General features: G+C 25.5%; 1 protein-coding gene across 1 annotated transcript in view; it reads right to left on the bottom strand.

Annotated features, from left to right (window-relative positions):
- Nucleotides 1-23,702, bottom strand: part of LOC113548353 (zwei Ig domain protein zig-8-like) — a 225,881-nt gene that overhangs the window by 179,027 nt on the left and 23,152 nt on the right. Inside the window, exon 2 of the mRNA XM_026949195.1 lies at nucleotides 12,856-12,988. Coding sequence (XP_026804996.1) covers nucleotides 12,856-12,919 — 64 coding nt within the window. The 5' untranslated portion in view covers nucleotides 12,920-12,988. The remainder of the gene's footprint in view (nucleotides 1-12,855; nucleotides 12,989-23,702) is intronic.

The raw sequence follows: 23,702 nt of genomic DNA, 5'->3' as shown, positions 1-23,702 counted from the left end.
AATAGCGTCGCGTCGACTGGCCTAATAAGAAAATACGACGTATTTCGATGGAGCGGAACAAAGCGTGTATACATGGGCAGAAAATAGGTAGAATAAAAAACTAAATAAAAAAAAAAAAAAAACAGAAAAAAAATGTCCTACGATTGTAACTCTGATGTAAATCCAACGTCACAACACGGTACCCTTATTCCATTCGCTTATCTCGTTGGCGTCGTCCCTCAGCAATTTGCCCGACGAATTCCCCACTCCGTCCCCGATCGCGCATTTCACCTCTATCAACTCTCGCGACTAGCACAGTATAAAATGCCATCTGTTCCTGAAACATAAATGTTAAGCCTCAACGTTTTCTCCAGTGGTAATGATTTTTTATATGTATTGTACAATACAGCGTAATGATTCCCATTTGATATGTCACAAAATTCGATCAGTCTGTTGAAGGAAGTTCGTTTCCATTTTTTTCCCATGTAATAAATACATAATTTTAATACATTTCGATTTTTATACAATACACAACCCGTCATTTTTAATGTTGATTTACTACATGTCACCCAAAAGAATATTCTTGAACCATAAAATATTTGTTTTTTTTTTTTCTGACACGTTAGTAAAACATTACTCTTAATTTATTATTAAGAGTAAAATAAATTTAAAAATTTAGTTTATTCCATTATTTTAAATTACATGTTTTTAAAAGTTAATGAGCATTAATGAAGTTAAAAATGAAAAAAAAAATCAGAAAAATTGATCATGAGTTATAATTTTAATTATTTTAATATTAAAACTTTGTAAACTCAACACCCATGAACTTTTTTTTGTTTGTTAATTAATGCAAACAATTATTTTTTGCCAGGTTGCCAAATATTTTTCTAGATTGAAGCCGATTAAATCGATTTAGAGCAATTTTTTTTTTTTACTATTGTAAAACTATTAAAGATGTATTAAAAATATTTGCAGAATATTAATTACATACAACAAAAATTGATTATATTATTATAATTTATGGCTAAGGTTAGGACACGTTTTTATTAATTTAAATTCAAACAAACAAACGAAAATATTCCCAAAAAGTATTAAGGTATACTTTTTACCTTTAAACAAGCAATTACGATATTATAATATGGGCTAAATAATTATATTATTTATTTAAAATATATAGTGTACATTTTAATCCCATAGTTATTTACATAAATAAATGTGATAATAATTCATTTGAATAGAACAATTATTTTTTAACTTTGGATTTTAACGGAGCAATGAATGAACTGATCTTACAATAATTTGTTTTTTACTGTTTCTTTATAAATTTAAAAGAGAAAAAAATAATTCTATCTTTATCTTTGAGGGTAGTTTTTTGATAGAAAATTAAATTTAGTTGGTACTTTGAGGTGTCAATAGTAATAATTCATAATACTTTTCAAAGTTTTAGGGAAAATAAAAAAAATGAAGGAAAAACGAGAATTTCTTATTTAGTTTTAATTAAAAATTAATAGATACTTGACAATTTCACTAAATATCTATATAAGTGTTTTATACACATAATAATGGTATATGATGTTCAAAATATTTTAATTTTTTTTTTGTTTTTTATTGAAGCATTAGAATTTAAAATTTTGGAAAAAATGTAATGTTTAATCTAAGATTAACTAGATATTTCTTATTTTGTTGCGATTCTAAATTATTTATTGATACTTACTTGCTTGGAATATTTACATAGTATTATTATACATTTACTTTACGCAATTCAATTTTAAAAAAATATTTAGATTAATCGTAAGCCATTACTTATATAATATAATCTATACTAGAATACAAGTATTAGGAAAATAAATTACCATAATAAACAATGGTAATAGAAATTTATAATTACAAAAAATTTAGTGCTGACAGATCGTTTTCGATGAATTTTTTTTCACATTCAATGATTAATCATGGAATTAAAATTAATCACACATTATCATATAGAGCTTATACGCCATAGGCCACTCATACCAGTCGGATTTAAAATTAGGCTTGCAATAATTATTGTCACGATTAAATGAAAAAAAAATTAAATAAAACTCCTAAATAGTCTATCTCTATTTAAACACAATTTAGTTAAACTAGCATTTTGAACGATTAAAGTGAGCTATATCATCATCGAGTATCGTTATGTTAAGTAGCACACACAGTCTGCATTTATTTAAAATGGAATCTTTAGTAACACGATAATATATTTTGACTAATCAAAATTATCAATTACCTTCTTTACGACTGACTGAAGTTTTTAACTATAAACTTATTATTCGAAAAGATATGAAATGGTTTGGGTCCTATTATAATCTTCGACTATAAAAATAGTTATATAAATGTATATTGTATAACAATGAATATCCATGATTGAAGACGTTGATTGAATTCGATTCGGGTACAAAAAATAAATAAAGTAAGAAAATGGAAACTCGATCCCCTTGTGTTCAATCATTTATCGACAAGTCGTCGTCAATACGACATTATTCGGAATGAAATTGTAGTAAAAAAAAAAAAAAAAATCCCTCATTGAATTTTTAAAGTTTTTCACCGTGTGCTTTCGATTATTATATCGTGAGATATATCTAGCAGTCTGGCAACTGTCAAATGGAATTTTCCAATTTCCCGTCGACCCAAAATCCCTTCAGATAACCGTTTTCAAAACAAACTAACCTATGCGCCGTCCCCGGGGCAGCGCGATCGACTAAACGGCAAACGCTTCTGCCGCCGGTCAACGTTCCGACATTACGCGGTACAAACGCACATGATGTAATACGGTGAGTGACGCGCGAGACTTTGACTTTCGCCCATTGTCGTGCCTGACAAATAGACGTTCCACAACATTCGGTTCCGGCGGATAATGAAGTAACTTTTGTCATAAACCCCATTCACAACACCCTATACAATGCACACACATGTGTATTTATTATATAGTTTTTTTAGTTCCGGTCACTTGTATACCGTCCGTGATCAGGCCAAACAAACGCGTATTGTGAGTTTGCAGTGTAAAATTTGAATTTTTGAATTTTTGAATTAAAACATTACAGGAAGCATCGGATGGGCATTTTGTTATTTTCCCACATTTCACTCACACGTTAACCGATGACATTATACATGATGCAATTATTATTGTATTGATATATTTTTATTTATTTTTAAATACACAAATAATTGGAAATCGTTTTAGTGAAACATAATTGATGTCACTATTAAAGTACCTAGTGAATTAGACATTAATTTAATTTAAATGACGATCAGATAAACGCAACAGATTAACGCCAAAATCTAAAATACGTTCGGTAACGACTGGTGGGATTGTATTAAAAAATACAACAAAATTGATTTCAAATTATGTAAAGATATGTGTACTCAAAAACATATACATTTACTGATAAAAACGACTGTTTAATGTTATGTACTGTGTAGATGTGTAGACGATAAAAGAATCACTTTATATATACAATGAGGTATACATAGGTACTTCATTTGACTACACACGTTTCCGTATGCGTTTGATTTTCTTCCGATACATCGACCGTATTGATAAAATACGTTTTCCGGCGTCATCACACCTTGTCGTCGTAAAGTTAAGGAACATCATAATCACTTATATAGCTCTATATACATATATACAAAATAAAATGTTTGAATATTTTGTAAATATTGGAATTTAGATATATATATATAATATACGCCATGCTGTATATTCATTTAATATTATATCAATGCTTGTTGATTTTAATATCCAATACTATATTCTAGTCTAGATTTATAAGTTTTTTTTTAAGTAATAATGTTTATTTTTAGTGATGATATAAAATTATTGTGTTACATTTAAATTAACAGTATTGATATTTTTAAAATACCATGATTAATATATTGGGCAAGATTAAATGTTTTTCTGTCATACGGGTCTAGAGTGCTTTTTTGATCTTTTTTTTTTTGAAATTACATATCCCTGGATACAATTTGATAAAAATAAGTAATGATAATAATTCAATAAATTCTTAATGTGATTAAAAATGACAACGGCAGTATTACTTGTAACAGTTCTATATTTTTTTTTTTCATAACCTGGGGAAAGTCAGGTCTGGTGGGTGTATGAGCTAAAAATAAATTAAATTAATCTATAAATAAATTATGGCAATATTTTTTTTTCTTATTGAATATTGCGTTTGAATTGGCATCGATACATTTCTATATTTATTGTAAAACTATTTAAATTAATTTTAACTAAGCTCCTAATTAAAATATCGTTATATATATTTTTAACTTAACAAGCTAATAAAGTGATTAATATTTTGAAATTTATATGAATATTTATATTGTAATTGGCTCTTCGAGAGATGATAAAATAATATTTCACAATAAAAACTAATATTATTACCATCATAAAATTAATACATTTTTCAGAGTAATGATGTGGTTTTGTATTTTTAAAAGTATATTTTATCCATGTTCTAGCTTTAATTCGTAAAATGTTTAATGAACTGAGGATTACGAAAAACCACGGTGAACAAACCCTATAACCTCTGTTTAGCGTATATTATTGTGTTGTGCTGTGCATTTTATTTTATTTTGTAATTAACCGTTAGAGATAAAATCATTATTATGATATAAATTGTATTTGAAAAAAAAATTATACGAGTACATGACTTAACATTAAAAAAGATCAAAAAATTAAAAAAAAAACGTTTATTTGTATTTATTTCCTATTGGAGCACTGTTAATGAGCTTTAGAAAATATATTTATAATCAGTTATAATTTAATATTGGTATTTGTACTTAAATTACAAATTTTTCAAGCATAATAATAATTTACATTTGCTTAGCGTTGTTTAGGATTAAAATATTATACTTCAATGGTCAATTATGTACGAAAAGACTGCGTATCAGCAAATCAGTCAATCTTAAATAATTATTATTATTTATTTTTACATTTTATAAAATCTGTATTTACATTATAATAAATCATTTTCAATAATAAATAATGAAAAATAAACTCTGAGATAAAATAATAATGATTACTAAAACATATTCTCGAATATAATAATATGTAATGTAATATTATTACGTGCTGTGTCATTTCTAACATAAACTATTGAAAATTTCATATTAATTATAGTCGTCCAAAGAATAACATATAATGTAACATAATTAATAGTATTTTTCGTTATAAATTCGATATACTTTGTATTTTAAAATGAGATCAATGAGCATTGAAAATAATCCATTATTTCTTATAATTATCAGGGAAAAAAAGAACGTATCTAAACAGGAACCGAGGAATGAGTTTTAGAAAAAATATAATTTTGTTTTTTACTTTTTTTTTTTAAAAAAAGAAAACAATTTTACCGAACATTATTTTGTTTAAAATTCAAAAGTATCATTCTATTACTTATTCATACCATCGAACTGTTCACGCTTCGTTCATCGGTAAGTCATTAATGGCTTAAAAGTTATCAACAATATTTTACTTATTAATATTGTTAGCAAAATTAATTCAACATACTGTATTACCAATATTAAAATAAACTACAATGGTTAATAGGCAATATGAACATAATAATAAAATACACTTAGTAATATAGGCTGACAGATAGTCGCCGAATGATTTTTCTGTGCGAATTAAATTTAACACATCCGTGATAGTGATGTGGCACATTTGAAATCTTATTATACAGCAGAGAATATTGTTCTCCGGTTTTTATGTTTTTTGTGTCTATTGTAAAAATTAATATCCTAAAATTACGAACCATTGATTTTCATCTGTATTACCAATATTATGCATGAACATATTTTAGTAAATTAAAATGATGTATAAAAACATTACCCAAATAACTAAAAATTGCATACACAGGACGCCGTCTTAGGATAATTTTAATCATAAAATATTGTTAAAAATGCATTAAAACTAATAAGTATTTTTTATACACAGTTTTTAATATTATAGGTAAGCTATAACTTCAGTTTGTATAGCTTAATAAAACCAAGTTTGCTAAATACTATTAAGACAAAGACAATTTCCTGTATCCGATTTGAGTTCCAAAGCGTATATCCGATGCGGGGTGGTATCCGAACCAATTTCAGGGTAACGTATATCTTATTATTGACGGCTTTACCCACCGTCAACCGGTAAATACCAAGGCGTCATAATTAATACCATAACGGACTAGATAGATGTTAAAAGGACGTTTTTCAGGTGGCGGGGGTGGAAAAATTGTTTGAACCATCGTATTTAATGGATCACCATTCAACAGTGAACATGATGAATGTTTATACCGTCTCCACACACGCAGTCATTATACGTTCACCTCGACATGGTGGTTAGGAACCAGTGAGTGACGTTTGATGGGTGGTGGTGAGGGGGGAGGGTAAGATTGAAGTACGTTAGGAGCAGCCGTTCTTAATTGAGTCACGTGACATGGCATCGGTCAATGATGGATTGTTTTGTATGTTTCGCAGCCAAAACATACGCATACTCTCAGAAGGCGGTCATGGTGATTGTGATATTATTCATCATCGTTACATTTGAAGTATTAAATATTTTAAATTAAAAACCTAATACAAAAACCAAAACACTATAGCTTCATATTATAATATAAGAAATGTTCTATGATAATTTAGTTTAGTATAGTTATTATCGTGGTAATTTATTATGATATTTTCGGTATAGTACATATTATTATAGTAGAATGTAGTACGTTTAATTTTCAATGAAAAAAATTAAAATTAATTACGAATATTTTATTGTCGAACAGTAAAATTTAACTACATTAAAATAATAAATTGCTGATCATTTTTATTTTTTATTTTAATAGCAATTTTATTAGCCATTTTAAACTATCATACGACCTTGCATTATTTAATACAGATTTAAAAACAATAAAAACATTTTATAATACATTTATTATGTCAAATACAATGTATATATTTAAATTGCAATGAACATATATACATATATATATATATATATATTAAATAGGTAAATTTTAAATTTAACCTAATCAATTTATAAAGTGTTGCCATTGGATGGCTGCTATTATCATGTACTTAAGTCAAGCTTTATATATTTCCACATGCATATTAATTATTGTAATAATAATTACAGATTGAACGCTTTACAGTAAAAATTGAAAAAATACAGTATATAACAGTTGTATAATAAAATCTAAAAAATGCACTGATTCTCCTAAAATTTTTAAAAGCTTTCGAAGTGTATGAAATATTTTTCAACATTTAGCGTTATTCGGGTTTCGGATAACAAGTATAAAAATATTCATGTTACAGAAACAATTTATTGATTACTGACCGTCGTCCAATAATATTAATTTGACGTGATGTACAATGAGTTCAACTGGTAGTTAATGATGAGACGATACATTCAAGAAAATAATTGTGTAATATTATTTGACTGATTTGGAATATTATCTTTTGAAAAATATATAATTATATTATACAAGAGATATTATATTTCACGTGGTATTATTCTATTAATATGTAAAATGCTAAATCGATGTTGTAGAGTTTTGTAGTATTTACTTTGAAATAACGATAAACTTTTATTTTGTAAAAATTAGTTTTTTTACATGAAAATCATAAAGGAAATGTATAATAACTCTAGACTTTTCACGAAGAATTTGTTTAATTATATTAATAAAAATAACTATTTATTGTATGACATTTTTCAAAAATAGAAATTTCTAAAAATTGTATACTATTTTAAAATGATAATTGTATCTGTTTGAAAAATAATCATGGTAATATATTAACTATAAGGCGTATATTTATATAGGGCTAATTATCTAGAACAACATTTTTTCTATTTAATTGTGACGGTTATTTATCTGTAATAAAGTATACATTCCAAATTTGTATAAGTAATAAATAAGAGAGGGGATTTAGATAAAGCGACGACGAATACTTAAATTAGTTTCAAAACTTACTAAAAAATTTAAGATATTCAATTTATTTTATAAATTATTATTATTGGTATTATAAACTATGTCAAACTATTTAAAAAATAAAAATCAATGTTTTTTAATTAAGATATTAAATTACATAATTAGTCATGGACCACGATTACGTTTTTGCATAGTATTTATTGTTATATTGTAAAAAATGAACCTACTGTGTGCGTTAATATTCAGTGATAGTTTTTGTCGAAAGAAGGTGGTTTTTTAATAATAATTGTATACTAAAATGATACGTTTTATTTAATATGACTATGATTTACTTTGAAAATCGTTAGAATTTTGTTATCTGTAGTGCTTTTACTATATAGTTTAATTTTACTCATTGTTTTATGATATTCATTACAGGTCAAAACGTATGGATTTGAATAACACAATCGTACATATTAATAGTGAAAATCGTATAATTGTTTAACTTTGCCATATTAAATATAGAATAATATTTTTAGAACATTCGAGGTTTTGATGTTCAAGTGTAAATCGTTTTAAAATAATTGAGAAAAATTTCATAACAAATAAACAAGTATAAACCATATTTTCCGCATTTTTATTTACTAACAATATTTCTACGTAAGTCCCGTAAAGTGAATAATACTTATTCAATGAAACAATGATAATAATTACACAAACGAACTTCCACCGCTCATATCATAACATTGTTTACATGCAGCGGAAGAGTACACACCATCAATATCTCAGTGGTTGGTATCGACTTATCCGGGTAAAGTTAAGAGTTAGAAGTGAAATGAAAATAAATAATGTATTATACACTGCATAATGCGGATATGCAACTCCTGCAAGGTTCATGACATCACGCGCGGACCTTAGAAAATGCAAATCATTAGTTGAATAGCCCAATCAGACCTTCGGCATCACTTATTCCTATTGCCATTAATTTCGTAATCCCAGTTAATATTTAAATAAACAATTAACTAAACTATCTTTATAATATGTACTTTATGTTAATAACACCGTGAATGACAACCACTGCCGAGAGTATTTTCAAATAAAAATAGCAATTTAAAAACCGGAAAAGTCGGTCTGCTAGTAAATCTCAAATGTACACCGTCATTGAGTAAGTCGTTGTAATGGATGTGTTAAATTCAATGATACATCATATAGTATGCACAAAATGATTCTAAGCGGAAATAGCCTGTCAGGCTATAACTCATAGGAGTATATATTATTACGTTTTTATTCTATTAGCAATACGGTAAACTGGACTAGTTTTCATAATGCAAATCACATTATATTATACATATTTTGACTTTACACATTGACTACAATTCACGCTAAACTTTTTTCTTAATTTCTAGAAATAAAAATGTATGAAGAATCTATTGTGTTGCATTTTCAAGGCTTAGTTGAGTGATAAATTTAAACATTTTATGAATTTTCAACTACAAATAATTTGTAAATGTTTATGATTTTAACAAATGTTGAGCAGTTAAAATAATTTTTTTTATAATATCCGTATTAAACATGATTGTTTGCTAAATGTTGAGGTTTTTTGATTTAGTAAAACCATTTATGAATTTAAAATGAAAAAAAACGTTTAAGATTACAATCAGATTAACTTAACTTGCCAGGTAGCACTGCGGGAGCCTTCCTATTCTAATTTTAAACGTCATTATCATCAAATGTTATCACACTTTTTCACTTTTTTTTTATACCGTATTTATTTTAGATATAGATTATAAATATATTGATTTAAAATAATAAAAAGATTACAATCGTTCATAAATAGTTCAAAAAGAATCAAAATATTGAAAATTATATTAAGTTCATATAACAAAACTAATATTATTTTTAAACAAATGTCAAGAGTCTGCAGTTATTTAATTTCGCATTACAATAAAAAGTACAAAATCGATTTTGTTGTAAACTGAAGTTACATTAATATTCCGTTTATTTTTTAAATTGTTTTAATTAATTTTCTATGAGATTATCCTACTTTTTATCGTACAAAGTACCAACATGATCCAATTTCTCACCAGAAACCACCTACAAAGTTGAAGTTCGAAGCATTTATGTGGCTCTAAAATGTTATGATCGATATAGATAAACATCAACACATTGTATAAAAAACTACACATCATTGTAATACCAATACGTTCATAATTCCACTCAAAAAATAAAAGTTAATGAAAGAGACTACAATAAAGCTTTAGTATAAGTTTATAAAATTGATGGTTTTTACATGTGATTGAAATACGAATAAGTCGGACAATTTTTAATTAATTTTTAATATTGTATAGATATAATTATTATATTAATTAAACTCAAATAAATCAAAAATATAACCACGTATAGCCTAAACCCCATTAATTAAATTGCAAATATGAATTTACTATGAATAGACTACGTACAACAGGTCACTCAAAGATCTCGAAGAGAAGAGAAGAACCAAAACTGTGCCAAACCTTTAAAGAACTTCTTACAGTCAAACACCTCCTCGTGTATAGTACGAAATCATATAGAAACTAGAAAATCTAGGAAAATCTGATAAATCTTTGAAGCCATTGGTCCAATCAAAGACAACATCAACAAAATTATCATATTCCTCAAATATATTGATAAGTATAACTTAATCTATTAAGTCCAATGTATTTATTCATATGTATCTAATATTTATTATTTTTGAATACAATAATCTAAGTCGTTGATGCTATGCTAAGAATAATAATAAAAAAATATATATTAATTATAAGTAGGTTGAAATGAAGAATAGGTAACTGATATAAAAATACAATTTTTAATAGTTTCATATGATTTTATTATGATTTTTTTGGTTTATGTGAATAGTTTGGTCGTAGAATTATATATATATATATATATGTAATTTGAAAATGATTTAAATAGTATTGTTTCTAGGTACGTAAATATTTTTAATTTTTATATAATAATAGACCACATTATATAAATAATGTGATTAAGTATACCTTGTCGTTTTTATGTTATTTAAGTTATCGTAAAATAATATTTTTTACATCATATTTATGAAAGTTTAGAGTATAATATTCAAGTGTTCCACACTTGTTTAATATATATATATATATATATATATAAATAATATATTTAAATTGTATTTTATGTTATATAAACTTGTTTATGTAAATGTTTACTTATTTATGTGTTTAACAAACTAAGATTTAATACCTTAACAAACATAAATTATAGTATAGTCCAAAATATGAAATAAAGACAATAATTATTGTAAATTAATTACAATTTATAATTAATATTTAAACCATTTCAATGATCTAATTTGTTTGTAAAGGTTTTAAAAAAATAAAAAGAACCGTAATAACAAAATATTCTAAAAGGGTCTTAAAAATTAAATTAAATAAAAATAATTAAAATATCCTCACTTTAATAATATCGTTATGTGATATAAAGCATTCGCTATTCGGGTAAACAAAAATGAATTATAAATCATTTTTGACAGGGTTAAAACTTCTATCCAAAATCCAACGAAATAACTTTATTTGCCGTTGTTATATATCGATCCATGTCCATTATAAACGCACAGGAAAATGCACCAGTGAATTTCCCAATGACAGCCTTGTCTCTAATAACGAATTAAAGTATATAATGTGGGTCCTATATGGGGTGATCGCAAACAAAAGTTTTTTGAGAATATTATATATTGTGTAAGGTACTACTTATTATTTCACTCTCGTCCTCCTCTAGTTCACTTGTCAAGGGTTAAAACTGTGACCAAAAGTTCTTATTGTTTCTCTGATAGTATTTGATAAATGCGTCTTACAAGTTGCAACCATACTGCGAACAGCATCGATCATTTATATATTCTTTAGGTTGACAACAAACGTTTTGTCTTGGACTTAAAATATATTTAATTTAAAAAAAAAAATATATATATATATATATAGTATAGTTACATTTACGTTTTTAACTACTAAGAAATGTTTATTCCAAAAGAATGAATTTGTATATTGTACTTAAATTATTTTTGCATGTAATTCTTCAGTAAAAATATTCAAATTATTGATTACATAATATAAAAAAAAAAAAAAATCTTAAAAATGTCTCAAAGATTAACGTTTTACAAAATTATAAACAATATTTTTATTTAATAATATAGAATAAAATTGGATATTTTATAAAAAAAACTTAACAAATTTTTATAAGAAACTAAAATGTATTAGACTTGTATAATAGTTTTGGATTTAAATTGTTATCAATGTGTGATAATGCGATATGATAAAGTAATATTAAAGTTAACTTAAAATATACTATTATACACGATAGTTCACTTAGCATGCTCATCTTTATTTGTTTTATTTTTTCTTTAATAATGTATTTGGCTAAGTTCTAATTTTTGTATTTTTAAGTACATTTAATGGCCATTTTTTTCAAATATTCTGAGTTATTATAACATTTAAAAAGTGTTCTGTGGCGATACAAACTACTTTCATTAAAATTACGAACAAAGTTTTTATAGTAAATTATTAAGTAGCTAATTTTTGTTTTTTAATATTTAAATTTATCAAAATAGAAATTGTAATGAGTAGTTTTTAAGATCTTAAAATATATTTAATATAATAGTCAATAAAACATCATTCAAGATGGAGCTAGGATATAGTAGAAAAAAACACCTGTTTACAATATATTATACAGTGAAACTTCCATATAACGAAGTCGATAAAGCAACAAAAAAATTTCGTAAAATGGAAATTTGTTACATGGAAGTTTCACTGCATTATATCAGACAGTTTTAATGAAAAAATGTGACACAATATTTTTGTATTTTAATAAATTAATTAAATAGGTCTTTGCGTGACTATACAAGAATAATACATTAATATTAATACTTATGTATTATTTTAAATATAAAAATAGATGTAAAACTTACCATTGATAAACAGTGCAACTAAGAACAAATTTGGTACCATTTCCCTGAAACGTACGAAGGTCATCCGCCAAGGATTATAAATTTAATTGGACAGCTATAGTACCAGTGATAAGCATCATGATCTCGGATCTCCCTAAAACAAGATAAACCAATACAAATTTAGATCTTTCCACTAAAAATAGAAAAAATACATAACTATATTTTATTCTTGTTGAAAAATGAAATTAAAATATCGATTAAAATGTATTAATTAGTTAAACAATATTAGCACCGTAGCTTAAGTTTTTCTAAAACGTATATTAATATGCCAATTGTATGTAATATTTGTATAAAAGATTTAATTTTAACGCTATAGTTTTAAGAACAGATTTTTTTCCCTGAGGTATACAAGCAATAATATTAAATAAAACAAAATATACTGACGTGACACTAAATAAGAGAAAACTCCTTTCCAGGAGAAAAATAAAGTCGTGAAAAAGATTGGAGGGTTTTCAGAAGTTTGTATTAAAACAGCAAATATATAGATTATAATCATAATATTGTATATAATAATTTAATTTATTAAAGATTATTTTTTTTTATTTTGAAAATAAAAAACAAGAACAAAAGACGAAACAGGCATTTGATTAAAAGACCATAATAACAAATTCAATTATATTAAATAAAATTCAAAATTATTAAAATACCTTTATAATAATGCGTACTCGTTGACTAAAAAAAAAAAAAAAAATTAACAAAACAATGGCATATATTTACAGCACGCATTATTTTTCTAAATAATATAATTAGTTTTTTATAGAAGTTAAGAAGTTAATTTATCGTAATTCTTGTATTATTTCATTTTAGAAAACTGTATTTTTCTTGGATAAAAAATAAAACTATAGAGCATATTATAGACTAAATATCACATTGTAACTACTTTGTTTTAAAGTAAAATACCGTAAATTTAGGACGTATTAAAATAATTGTTATTATATTATAGAAATTCATTTAAATTGTATTTATTAAATCACAAAAATTTGCAAGCTACTTGTACTCTATTAATTGCAGTGTAATAAATTTATAAAATCTTCAGTTTGAATAGATAAGGTTGGAAAATATAATAGAATGTTCATCACAAATAGTTCATACTGCGACTAAAAAATAAACAATCACAATTATTATTTAAAGTTAAAATATGTACAAAATTATATATTTAAACGGTGTAAATTATTTTATTATAATTAAAAAACACTATTCACGAGAATTTAAATTTTTTTTCTAATATTATAAATTTTACATATTATACACAAAAACATTTTCATAATATTTTGATTAATTTTAAGGTATTATCTACTTGTTTTGTATTATACACCTATTCACGTTGTTTTACAGTAAGACGGTATTAACTCAAGAGTTAAAATTTCAAAATAAAATAATTTATTAGCCATATAAAAAAAAAAAAACCATATCATTAAATTTACTTAGTGATATAGGCTTACGGACTACCATCTCCACTCAGAATCGTTAAATTCCAATTCTCGATTTTTTTTTATTATCTAAAAATATAATATAACGATTTTGTTATAAATTGACAATGGGTTTAAGGTTTAAGTTATGCTTTGTAACGTTTATTTTTTAATTTTTTCAAAAATCTCTTAATTTTAAATTTTTTGTAATCTCAATAAATTATACTTTATAGTATAATATCATGTATTCGACTTCCATAGCGTTCAAAATAAAAGTTGTTTAGTATTATTATATTAAATAACCGAAAACATTTTAATCAAAAGGAAATAAATATATAAAATAAAATTAATAAGAAATAAGTCATTCGTTCTGCACAAAATCGAAAAAAATCTATGGTCTTTTTATTAAATGAGTATATTGCATTATTTTAGAACAGTGTTATAAAATAGTTAGACGATTTCAAGTAAATGTTTAATTTAAATATCTGATATATATATATATATATATCATATCATTGAAGTAGATGTTTTTATATTTTTTAACTAAAATAAATTATTAAGATTTATTTAAAAAGTTTGTTGTACCTACAGTTATATATTAATGGATACATTATGTTGATAAATAGCATGATCAATTCTAAGTGTAATAATAAATTGTATACGACAGTCAAAGTTTTTGCATACATTATTGAAGAACCAAATTGTTTGTTATAACGCATTCAACGTAGAAAAATAAAATAATATGTTTTTTTGAACACATGTTTTATACTACATATTGATATAACTTATAATAATAACAATCTAAGTTGATAAATTTGGTGAATGATAAATACATTTATTACACCATTGTTAAATTATATATTTTATTGTATTTTAATATTGATAAAGTTAATGCTAATATATCTGCCAGGATCGCCTTGATTGATTTTGCGATTTCATAGGAAGTAGTGTGTTATTGTTCGTAAATTATGCAAACTGTGGTTAATGCGGTGTATTGTTAGCGGTACTTAGCATGTGATTTGAAATAATGACTCAAAAAACAAAAACATGCCAAACTTTGTCTGAAAACATTGTTATACACGCGTATACTCTATAGTGGTCAATAAATTATGAATACCAATATTACTGTTAACGTATAAAACGTTTCAATAATAAAAAAGTGAAAGATCGTGTAAATATTATGTTAAGCCCGTCGGCCGGCGTTGTTGGGGAGCTTAATAAAAAAAAAAAAAAATTCAAAATGAAGACCATCCGCAATTTTGTTAAACTAGAGAATGTCGGCCATAGAAAATCATTGTAATTTTGTAACACATTTATCTTATCGTTTTGCTTGTATATCGTTAAACCATAATACAGGTCAGCCGCCCTACAAAGTTTGACGATCACGTGTGAACCGTCCGTCATTAATTGTAATTCCCGTACGCGTGTATTGGATTCGTAATTATTTTACTATAAATAAATAGTGATTACTGAGCCATTGTCCAAAATAACGGTATACTAATTCATAGGCTCAGGTGGGTAACTTTTTTTTTCAATTTAAGTGTATGACGCACTCGCACAACATGTACTATAACTATTTTACAACCTTAAACGTACCTGCGTGTTTGAATTAAATAAGCAGAATATTTAAAACTATAAGTATGTTAATGCAGTAATCACTTTATTCTACAAATAAAATATGTCTATTGTCTATACAACACTATTATATTATTAATAATAGTTATTATTATTACTATTCTATTGCATTAACATACTTATATTTTTAAATTGTGCTTATTTAATTCAATCACGCAGGTACGTTTAAGGTTGTAAAATAGTTATAGTATAATATGTTGTACGAGTGCGTCATACACTTAAATTGAAAAAAAAAGCTACCCACCTGAGCCTATGAATTAGTATATCGTTATTTTGGGAAATAGCTCAGTAATCACTATTTATTTATAGTAAAATAATTACAAATCCAATATACGCGTATAATTTATTATATTTTGCTTTTAAAAAAATGTACATTTCACTATCCGTATTTTTCTGGTTTTAATTGATTTTTATGAAATATAATAACGTCTTGAAATAAAAACACGAAATAAATCGATACTTTCTGTTTTTAGTTATTAATCTTAACTCTTAAGCAGAGGTCATTTTATTTGTCTGTGCTATTTTACATGAATGTAAAAGGGAGATTTAATAACGGCAAATACCTAAATTTTGTAAGTAAACTGTCGTTTTAAAAAATAAAAAATAATTGTATCAAATATATTTTCTTTAAAATCGATACTTATTTATAATTTACTTGCTATAGCCATGGTTAAAATATTGATTGATACTATATTATTTTGTTTGTTTATGTAGAATAATAACGTATTCAAAGGGCATATTTTAATATATTTTATCGAATAAAGTGTTGACTAAAAATGTCGTGATAAATTAAGTATTAAAACAAGAAAATATAAAATGCCTTTGAAGTTTGTGTGATGTAGTACTCATAATAATATGTATAATAGTCGATAATACATACATTATTACGAATTACGATTCTACCACCAATATCGCAATGACATAAAATAATTAATCTTTTATTTATTTTTTTTTTTAATTCTCAGCATTGTAACAAAGTTTTCTAATTATTTTTAAATAATTTGTTTTATAAAATGTGTTTATTTTTCTTATTTTAAATCATTATGAGCCAATAACAATAAACTTTATTTTAAATCGTTCTTTCAGTGAACGCAAACGTGTTACACAGCAAACAACACAATAGTTGAATTATCATAATTATATTATCGGCATACAAATCGTCTATTACGTGAACTGCTGAGCTCTGCACGTTCGATCGCGGATTCAATCGTATTATTGAAATATCTCAATCTCGATAAGAATGCCGGTCGGTACTATTATACTTTATTTTTCTGCAGAGAACTGTGTGTATACATGAAAGGGTATTTTTATTTTTTATTCAATCGACAATGATACGAGTATGTTCTAGAAATCTAGAATATGGCATGGTTCGATATAAAATCGTCATTTGTAATTTTATATTATATTCCGAAAGACCCATTCACGATTTCATGATAAGGTAATACATACAAACTTTTTTATCTTCCTACTTGTCATGTACCTATAACAACGTACAATTCGGCATGATGCAAACATTTTTTTTTCTATACAGTACGTGGTAATTACTGATTAAAGGAAACGAATTTTACTATAAACAATATAATATAACTATTAGTTTATTATACATTATTGTATTTGTTTAATACAATTTTTATTGTTCGATTATTAATCAGAATTCAGGACACAGTCATTGTTTATATTTTTTTTATATTAATCATAAGCTTTGAAGTAGTCAATACATTAGCTGGGCAGTAGTTGATAATAATTTAAGAAGAATATGATCCAATTAAAACAATTTAATTACATATAAGTACCTTTAAAACGTGAGAAAAAATAAAAAATGTTCATAAATAGTTTTAGTAAATTAAATAATGAAAAAGAAAATCGTCTGTTCATGACTTTGAACGTAAATTAAAATTTAAGACAAATCTGCTTTAGTGTCAACTTCACGGTGGCCATCTTCAGACAATGTGACAGTGATATTGTTACACAGAAATAATATAACCGTGTACTCACGTATTTACCCGTTTGTTCTTCGCTTACAATAATTTTCGATTCAATTAATTTGTTTTCGTCTTCTGTCAGTTTATTTCCATCACCAATATTTGATAACAATTCATCATTAGATTGTCTGATAAATAATTGCAGAAATACAATGTAAATAAACACTACAAATTTACAAATCAGTTTAGTAAGTATAGGTATTTTTGATATTTTAATCGTTTATGTTGGACATAATATTGCACATAGTCTACTGATTACTGAAACTAAATAAAATTAAAAATAAAATAATAATAATACTATATATTTCACAGAATAATGATTTTCTTGACTATGTATTTATCGTGATCAAACCGTATGTCCATCGATAATAATTCACACAACTTTATATTGTAAACTCGATAATTGTTTTCAAATACGGTTTAAAATATTGTTGCAAACTTTCATTATTTGAATTTTGATTTTTTTTTTTTTTTTTTACAGTAAGTTATAAACATGTTAATACTTATTAATGCTGTATTATAATGAAATAACCGTTGTTCAACCAATTACAGCAGTTACCTTTCTGGTCGTATAAGTAATATATATATTATAGATATTGGATACCTAAGTAATGGGTTGACCGTGTTCGATATACGATGTGCACTGTATCCATTAAATATGTTATGTGTTATTCGATTTTTAACCAAATTCGCTGAATGTTTTCATTAATAATAAATTTAGCTGTGAATATTTTTCCACGCCCAGTTTTCCGTTTATACTATTTTAAATGGTTTTGTCATACCATCGATTTGTATAATAATTCATCGCGTTTCTCTTTACAAAGCTCGTTATTACCAATTTGTAGATTTCCAATGCTTGGCCGTATTGTATACACTTGACATAACATTTATATGTTAAGATATTAAATTTAAAGACTATTTATGTAAAATCAATAATGTTATATCGTTGGTAAACTTGTTATTACTGTTTAAAAACTGTTGAATATTTTATTATTAAATACCAAAAAAAAAAATATTTATTTATATATCTTGTAATTTTTAGTTTAAGTACCTATTTTGATCAGTGTAGTTTTAAACAACACAAGACAATATATATTATTATAATATGATATTTTTAAGTTTTCTTACTATGCCTAAGTGTAAACTTATTTTTATCATTAATTTATTACCTACTATGATCTAAGAGTTATTCGTTTTCGTCATGCATGTATAGTACATATAAAATATATAATTATATTATTAAGTAAACTTTTAAAAATCAATCAATATAATATTATCGCCATAATTTTTCATTTTTTATTTTAAAATAAAGTATTGCATTATTTATTTTTATAGTAAAAACTATTCTAATGAACAAAATTCATATTGATTGTTTTATTCTCGTCAAACAAAAATGGTATTTTCTTAAAATACAGTAAATTCTATCCTACTCGATTACGTTTAATGTTTATTTTGATATACACACGGGTTTTACAATTTTTGCGTAATTTCTACAAACACCTTTTTGTTCTTTGTGTTGGTAATATTGTTTATAGCTGGACAATGTTAAGTTATTTATGATAATAATTCTATACCGAAATATTCCACATGTCAACTGTTGAATACGTTACACAATGTTCTCAGAAACTCCACGAACTACGGATCTACATAGATTTTCTAAGTTAGACTTAAACTAAACGGATACATTACACGTTGACATGAAATCCTATCATTAATCATTTAATAAATTCATAATGAAACGATAATTATTGTTTATACAGAATTTACGACAATACATATTTTAACGACTTTCCCGTGATTTTCAGTTATAATTTTTGTCAATTTAAGAGTCAGAATAAAGCCCGAGGTGATATTTTTGTATATATCGTTGAACCGGCGAAAGACAGGGATTCCGTTGTATTAAAATTCGATATGTCTAAATAAATCTATTACATCCCTGTACAAATGGTCTATTTTATTTATGTAAATTTGATTATACCATAAAGTAGTGTAACATAATCTTATCAACCGTTGGAGATAAATATAAAGTTTTTTTTTGTTCTACTTAGTTTTACGCCCGAGAATCCGATCCGAGATAATAATATTGTATTTGACGAAAGTGGACCTAAATGTTGACGATTTTATGGTCATTTTATAGACTGTAATCGTGAAAAATGTATACGATATCTATTAAAAAAATTATACCACCAAAAATATAACCTTAACATTTAAACGATGATAGAGTCTCTACGATAATTGGGAATAGATATTGACAAATAGATGAATACAACGAAAAACAAAGTTTTATTCGAAATCTTTTCAGAATAATAATATAAAATATGTTATTATTTCGAGTTTATTATCAGTTCATAAAATTACATTTCAAAGTTTATTCTAGTTTAAATAGTTGAGAGTTTGATAAACTTAACTAAGATGAATTATTATATTATTTCCATTACCTTATCTAATCTAGATTTTAAAATGTTTATTAAAACGAACTAAACATTGTTTTAAAAACGAACTCCCGAGCATTAAATGTTAAATTTATTTAATCCTTCAATACGGTTAATCAAACATACGATTTAAAGACACGCGTCACTAAACATAATACATAAATATATACCTATAAATCCGCGAAGATAAAACAACAGCTGTTGTAAAAAATAAAAAATAAAAACCTTAAACTATTTATAAATGTATATATTTCGATATAAGAGCAATGGCCGTGTAAATATTTCATGTTATATAAAATCGATTTGTTGTTAAATTGCGTATCATATAGAGTATAATGTTTGCCGAAACAACAGTTGGCTAACACAATAACAATATCCTATAAAACACTTAATTAAATAATAATAAAAAAAAAAACAATTTAACGACGGATCACCATCTATTAGTCAGCGGTACAATTTTTTCGGCCGATCGTAAATATTTGATTACCATCGTCCTAAAATGTATTTCTCAGTGTCTTAGCACCGGACGGGGAGTTCCGCGAACATACATAATATTTTGTTTTGTCCGCCGCGGCGGTGGGTGCATATTGCTCATATTTTGACACGTTCGCAGCGGCGTGTACAACAGTACAGTGTTGTGGTTCGCCACCCTTCGTCTTTATTTTCGACCCAATCGCTCATGCACATGATGTGCAACTTACAATTATTCATGCTCCGCCCGGGGCCGATATCGCGCAGATATTATTTATCGCCCCATTCATTCGCCGCTTACCGCACGCAGTTCACCCGGTCCGTTTCATTTGATTCCCGGCCAAATCGGCATCGACCGGGCACACCCTTAAATAATAACAATTTTCATTCGAATGTATATTATATATTATGAATATATATGTGTGCGTACGGAAAAAAAAATATCAAATAAAATAAAATAATGGTAAAAAATGCCCAGCTATCCCTTCCATCCGGTCTCGCTTGATGCGTCCGTCCATCGAGGCGGCTAGTCGTTAGAAAATTTTATAGCGGCGCCGTAGCGTCTGTTCTTATTGTTATTTCCTTTTCGATGTTCCATACTAAGTATGAAAACATAGAAAAAACATTGGCATTTCTTTCACGCATCGATGATAACTAAAAAATGGTAGTCGTTTTGCCACGAGTTTTTGAAGTACTCAGTGAATATGAATATAGTACTCGTATATACACGTTTTCCGTGTACAAATGTATATAATGTTATTATATTATATACGATAACTGTGGATGGCATTAAATATCCGAACCCAGGTTTAACTTTTCCGAGATTTGTTACGTAGTTCACTTTACTTTATCAAATTGTTTCAGCCTGGAGAATTATTTACAGTTTTTGCACAACGCTCGCGTGTCCTGCCACACATTGCCCCATAAATAAGACGTCATTTTTCGTCGGTGTCTCGTCATAATAATATCATATTATGCATATTTATAATTGTTTTGAACAGTGACAGTGTATTTACATAACGGTTATATGCATATAAATATAGACAGTGTTGTACAATACAAACACCAATTTTATACGTTAAATGGTACTGCGGGGCAGATGAAATATAAAAGAGATTCATTCTCAAGTTTAAGGTTCAAAAAGTGAGGGGAAATACTCCAATTAATATAGTTATACACATCGTCGTTATTAAATGTTGTCACGAAAAGGATCAATTGAAATAACCAGTCACTTATATCCCGTATATACGCTTCTGTTTAGTAGATCATTATACAATTTCCATTTAATAAAATTTGTATTTTACAGGTATTCAAAAACAATATTTGTAATATAATATTATATTGTTATTTACAATTTTGAAATTTGAAATTGAAAATAAAAATTATATTATTTAATTCTCAACTATCCACTATTAAAGGTTATATAAAATAAACCGAAAAATAAAAAATATAAAAGATATTACATGTTTTTAATTTATACAATAATTAATATACTTATTTACCAGCATGGTTTAATACTACAGACAACAATATTTTTTTTTTTAAATAACCGGAAGTCGGGAAATGATTTATTATCAGACTAGTATCGCTTTGACAAACCTTATCAAGGTATAGGTACTCATAAAGTTATTTATTTACAATATAATATTAAATTAAAAACCAATTTTAAATCATTATTTATAAAAAAAATTTTACTGAGCATGTTTGCTGTTGTTTCTTCAAAATTATTTTTCCAAGATTTTTCTTAAATCTAAAAAGACTTCTGAGAATATAATAAAATGACCTTTTTAAAGTTCATTTAGATTCAATTTCCGATTTATTAAGTGCTACTATATGAAACTTTTAAAGCACGCCTTATATCCGAAAAAGTGTTTATAGAAAAAACAAAACAAAATCATAAAACAAATACATTTTTAAATTCCTTCAGAATCCAAACATATTTTTTGAAAGAATTAGAAGATTTTTCTATTTTTTTTTTTTAATATTTTGTTATTATATTTCACATTGGTAAATATTAATAATTATTATGTCAAGTTCATTAAAAATATTCAAAGTATGATTAAAACGAATTATTATTTTTCTATACTTATGATTTAGTTTTTACACTTTGAGTGATTAAAATAAAGCTAAAAATATATATAGATATATATATTGTCATACTTATATAACTTTTTAATTGTTTATATAGTTATATTTTTCTTTTTAGAAAATAAATAAATCGTAAGGGATACAAATATTTGATAAATTATAGAATATGTGATGTAATATAATACTTATCCCATTATCATTGTTTGTCGTACTTTATTACGTTTAAGAATAATTTTTCAAATTTTTTTATAAGTAGTATTACAAGATTTTAGTATTAAAAAAATTGATTTATTTGATTGATAAAAATAAATAAATTAAACATTTATTCTACGTTAAAGAATTTAATTTTCAATATGGAAGTGTGAAACAATGTCTTTAATAAAATAAAATAATAGGTTATAATAGACTATAATAGATTAATATAAATGATAGTTTTTAGCTCGGAAAGATCAGAAATTGTGAATAGAGTTTACCCTTCGTGTAAAGAGGCAAAGGTTATAAGAAATTCGAGGAAAGATGCAATTTAAATTTATTGCATTGCCACCGTAGTTGGGAATTAGTAAGTGTAAACATTTTCATTGGTCTAAGATTATTAAAAACTGATTGATATAAACTATAAACAAGTAATGTATTTGAAGGAAAAATATATGTATAATGTATTTAATATGTAATACATTATTGTCTAACTGAACTTAATAATATTATACAGCTTTTAATAATGTACTGTACAACACGCAATAAAATATTATATGCATTGGCATAACAATATATATCCAAAAAGATAATTCAAA

Source organism: Rhopalosiphum maidis, chromosome 4 (assembly GCF_003676215.2).
Source record: "Rhopalosiphum maidis isolate BTI-1 chromosome 4, ASM367621v3, whole genome shotgun sequence".
Taxonomy (NCBI): Eukaryota; Metazoa; Arthropoda; class Insecta; order Hemiptera; family Aphididae; genus Rhopalosiphum; species Rhopalosiphum maidis.
Note: the sequence above shows the minus strand (reverse complement) of the source record. Positions and strands in the feature narration are given on the sequence as shown.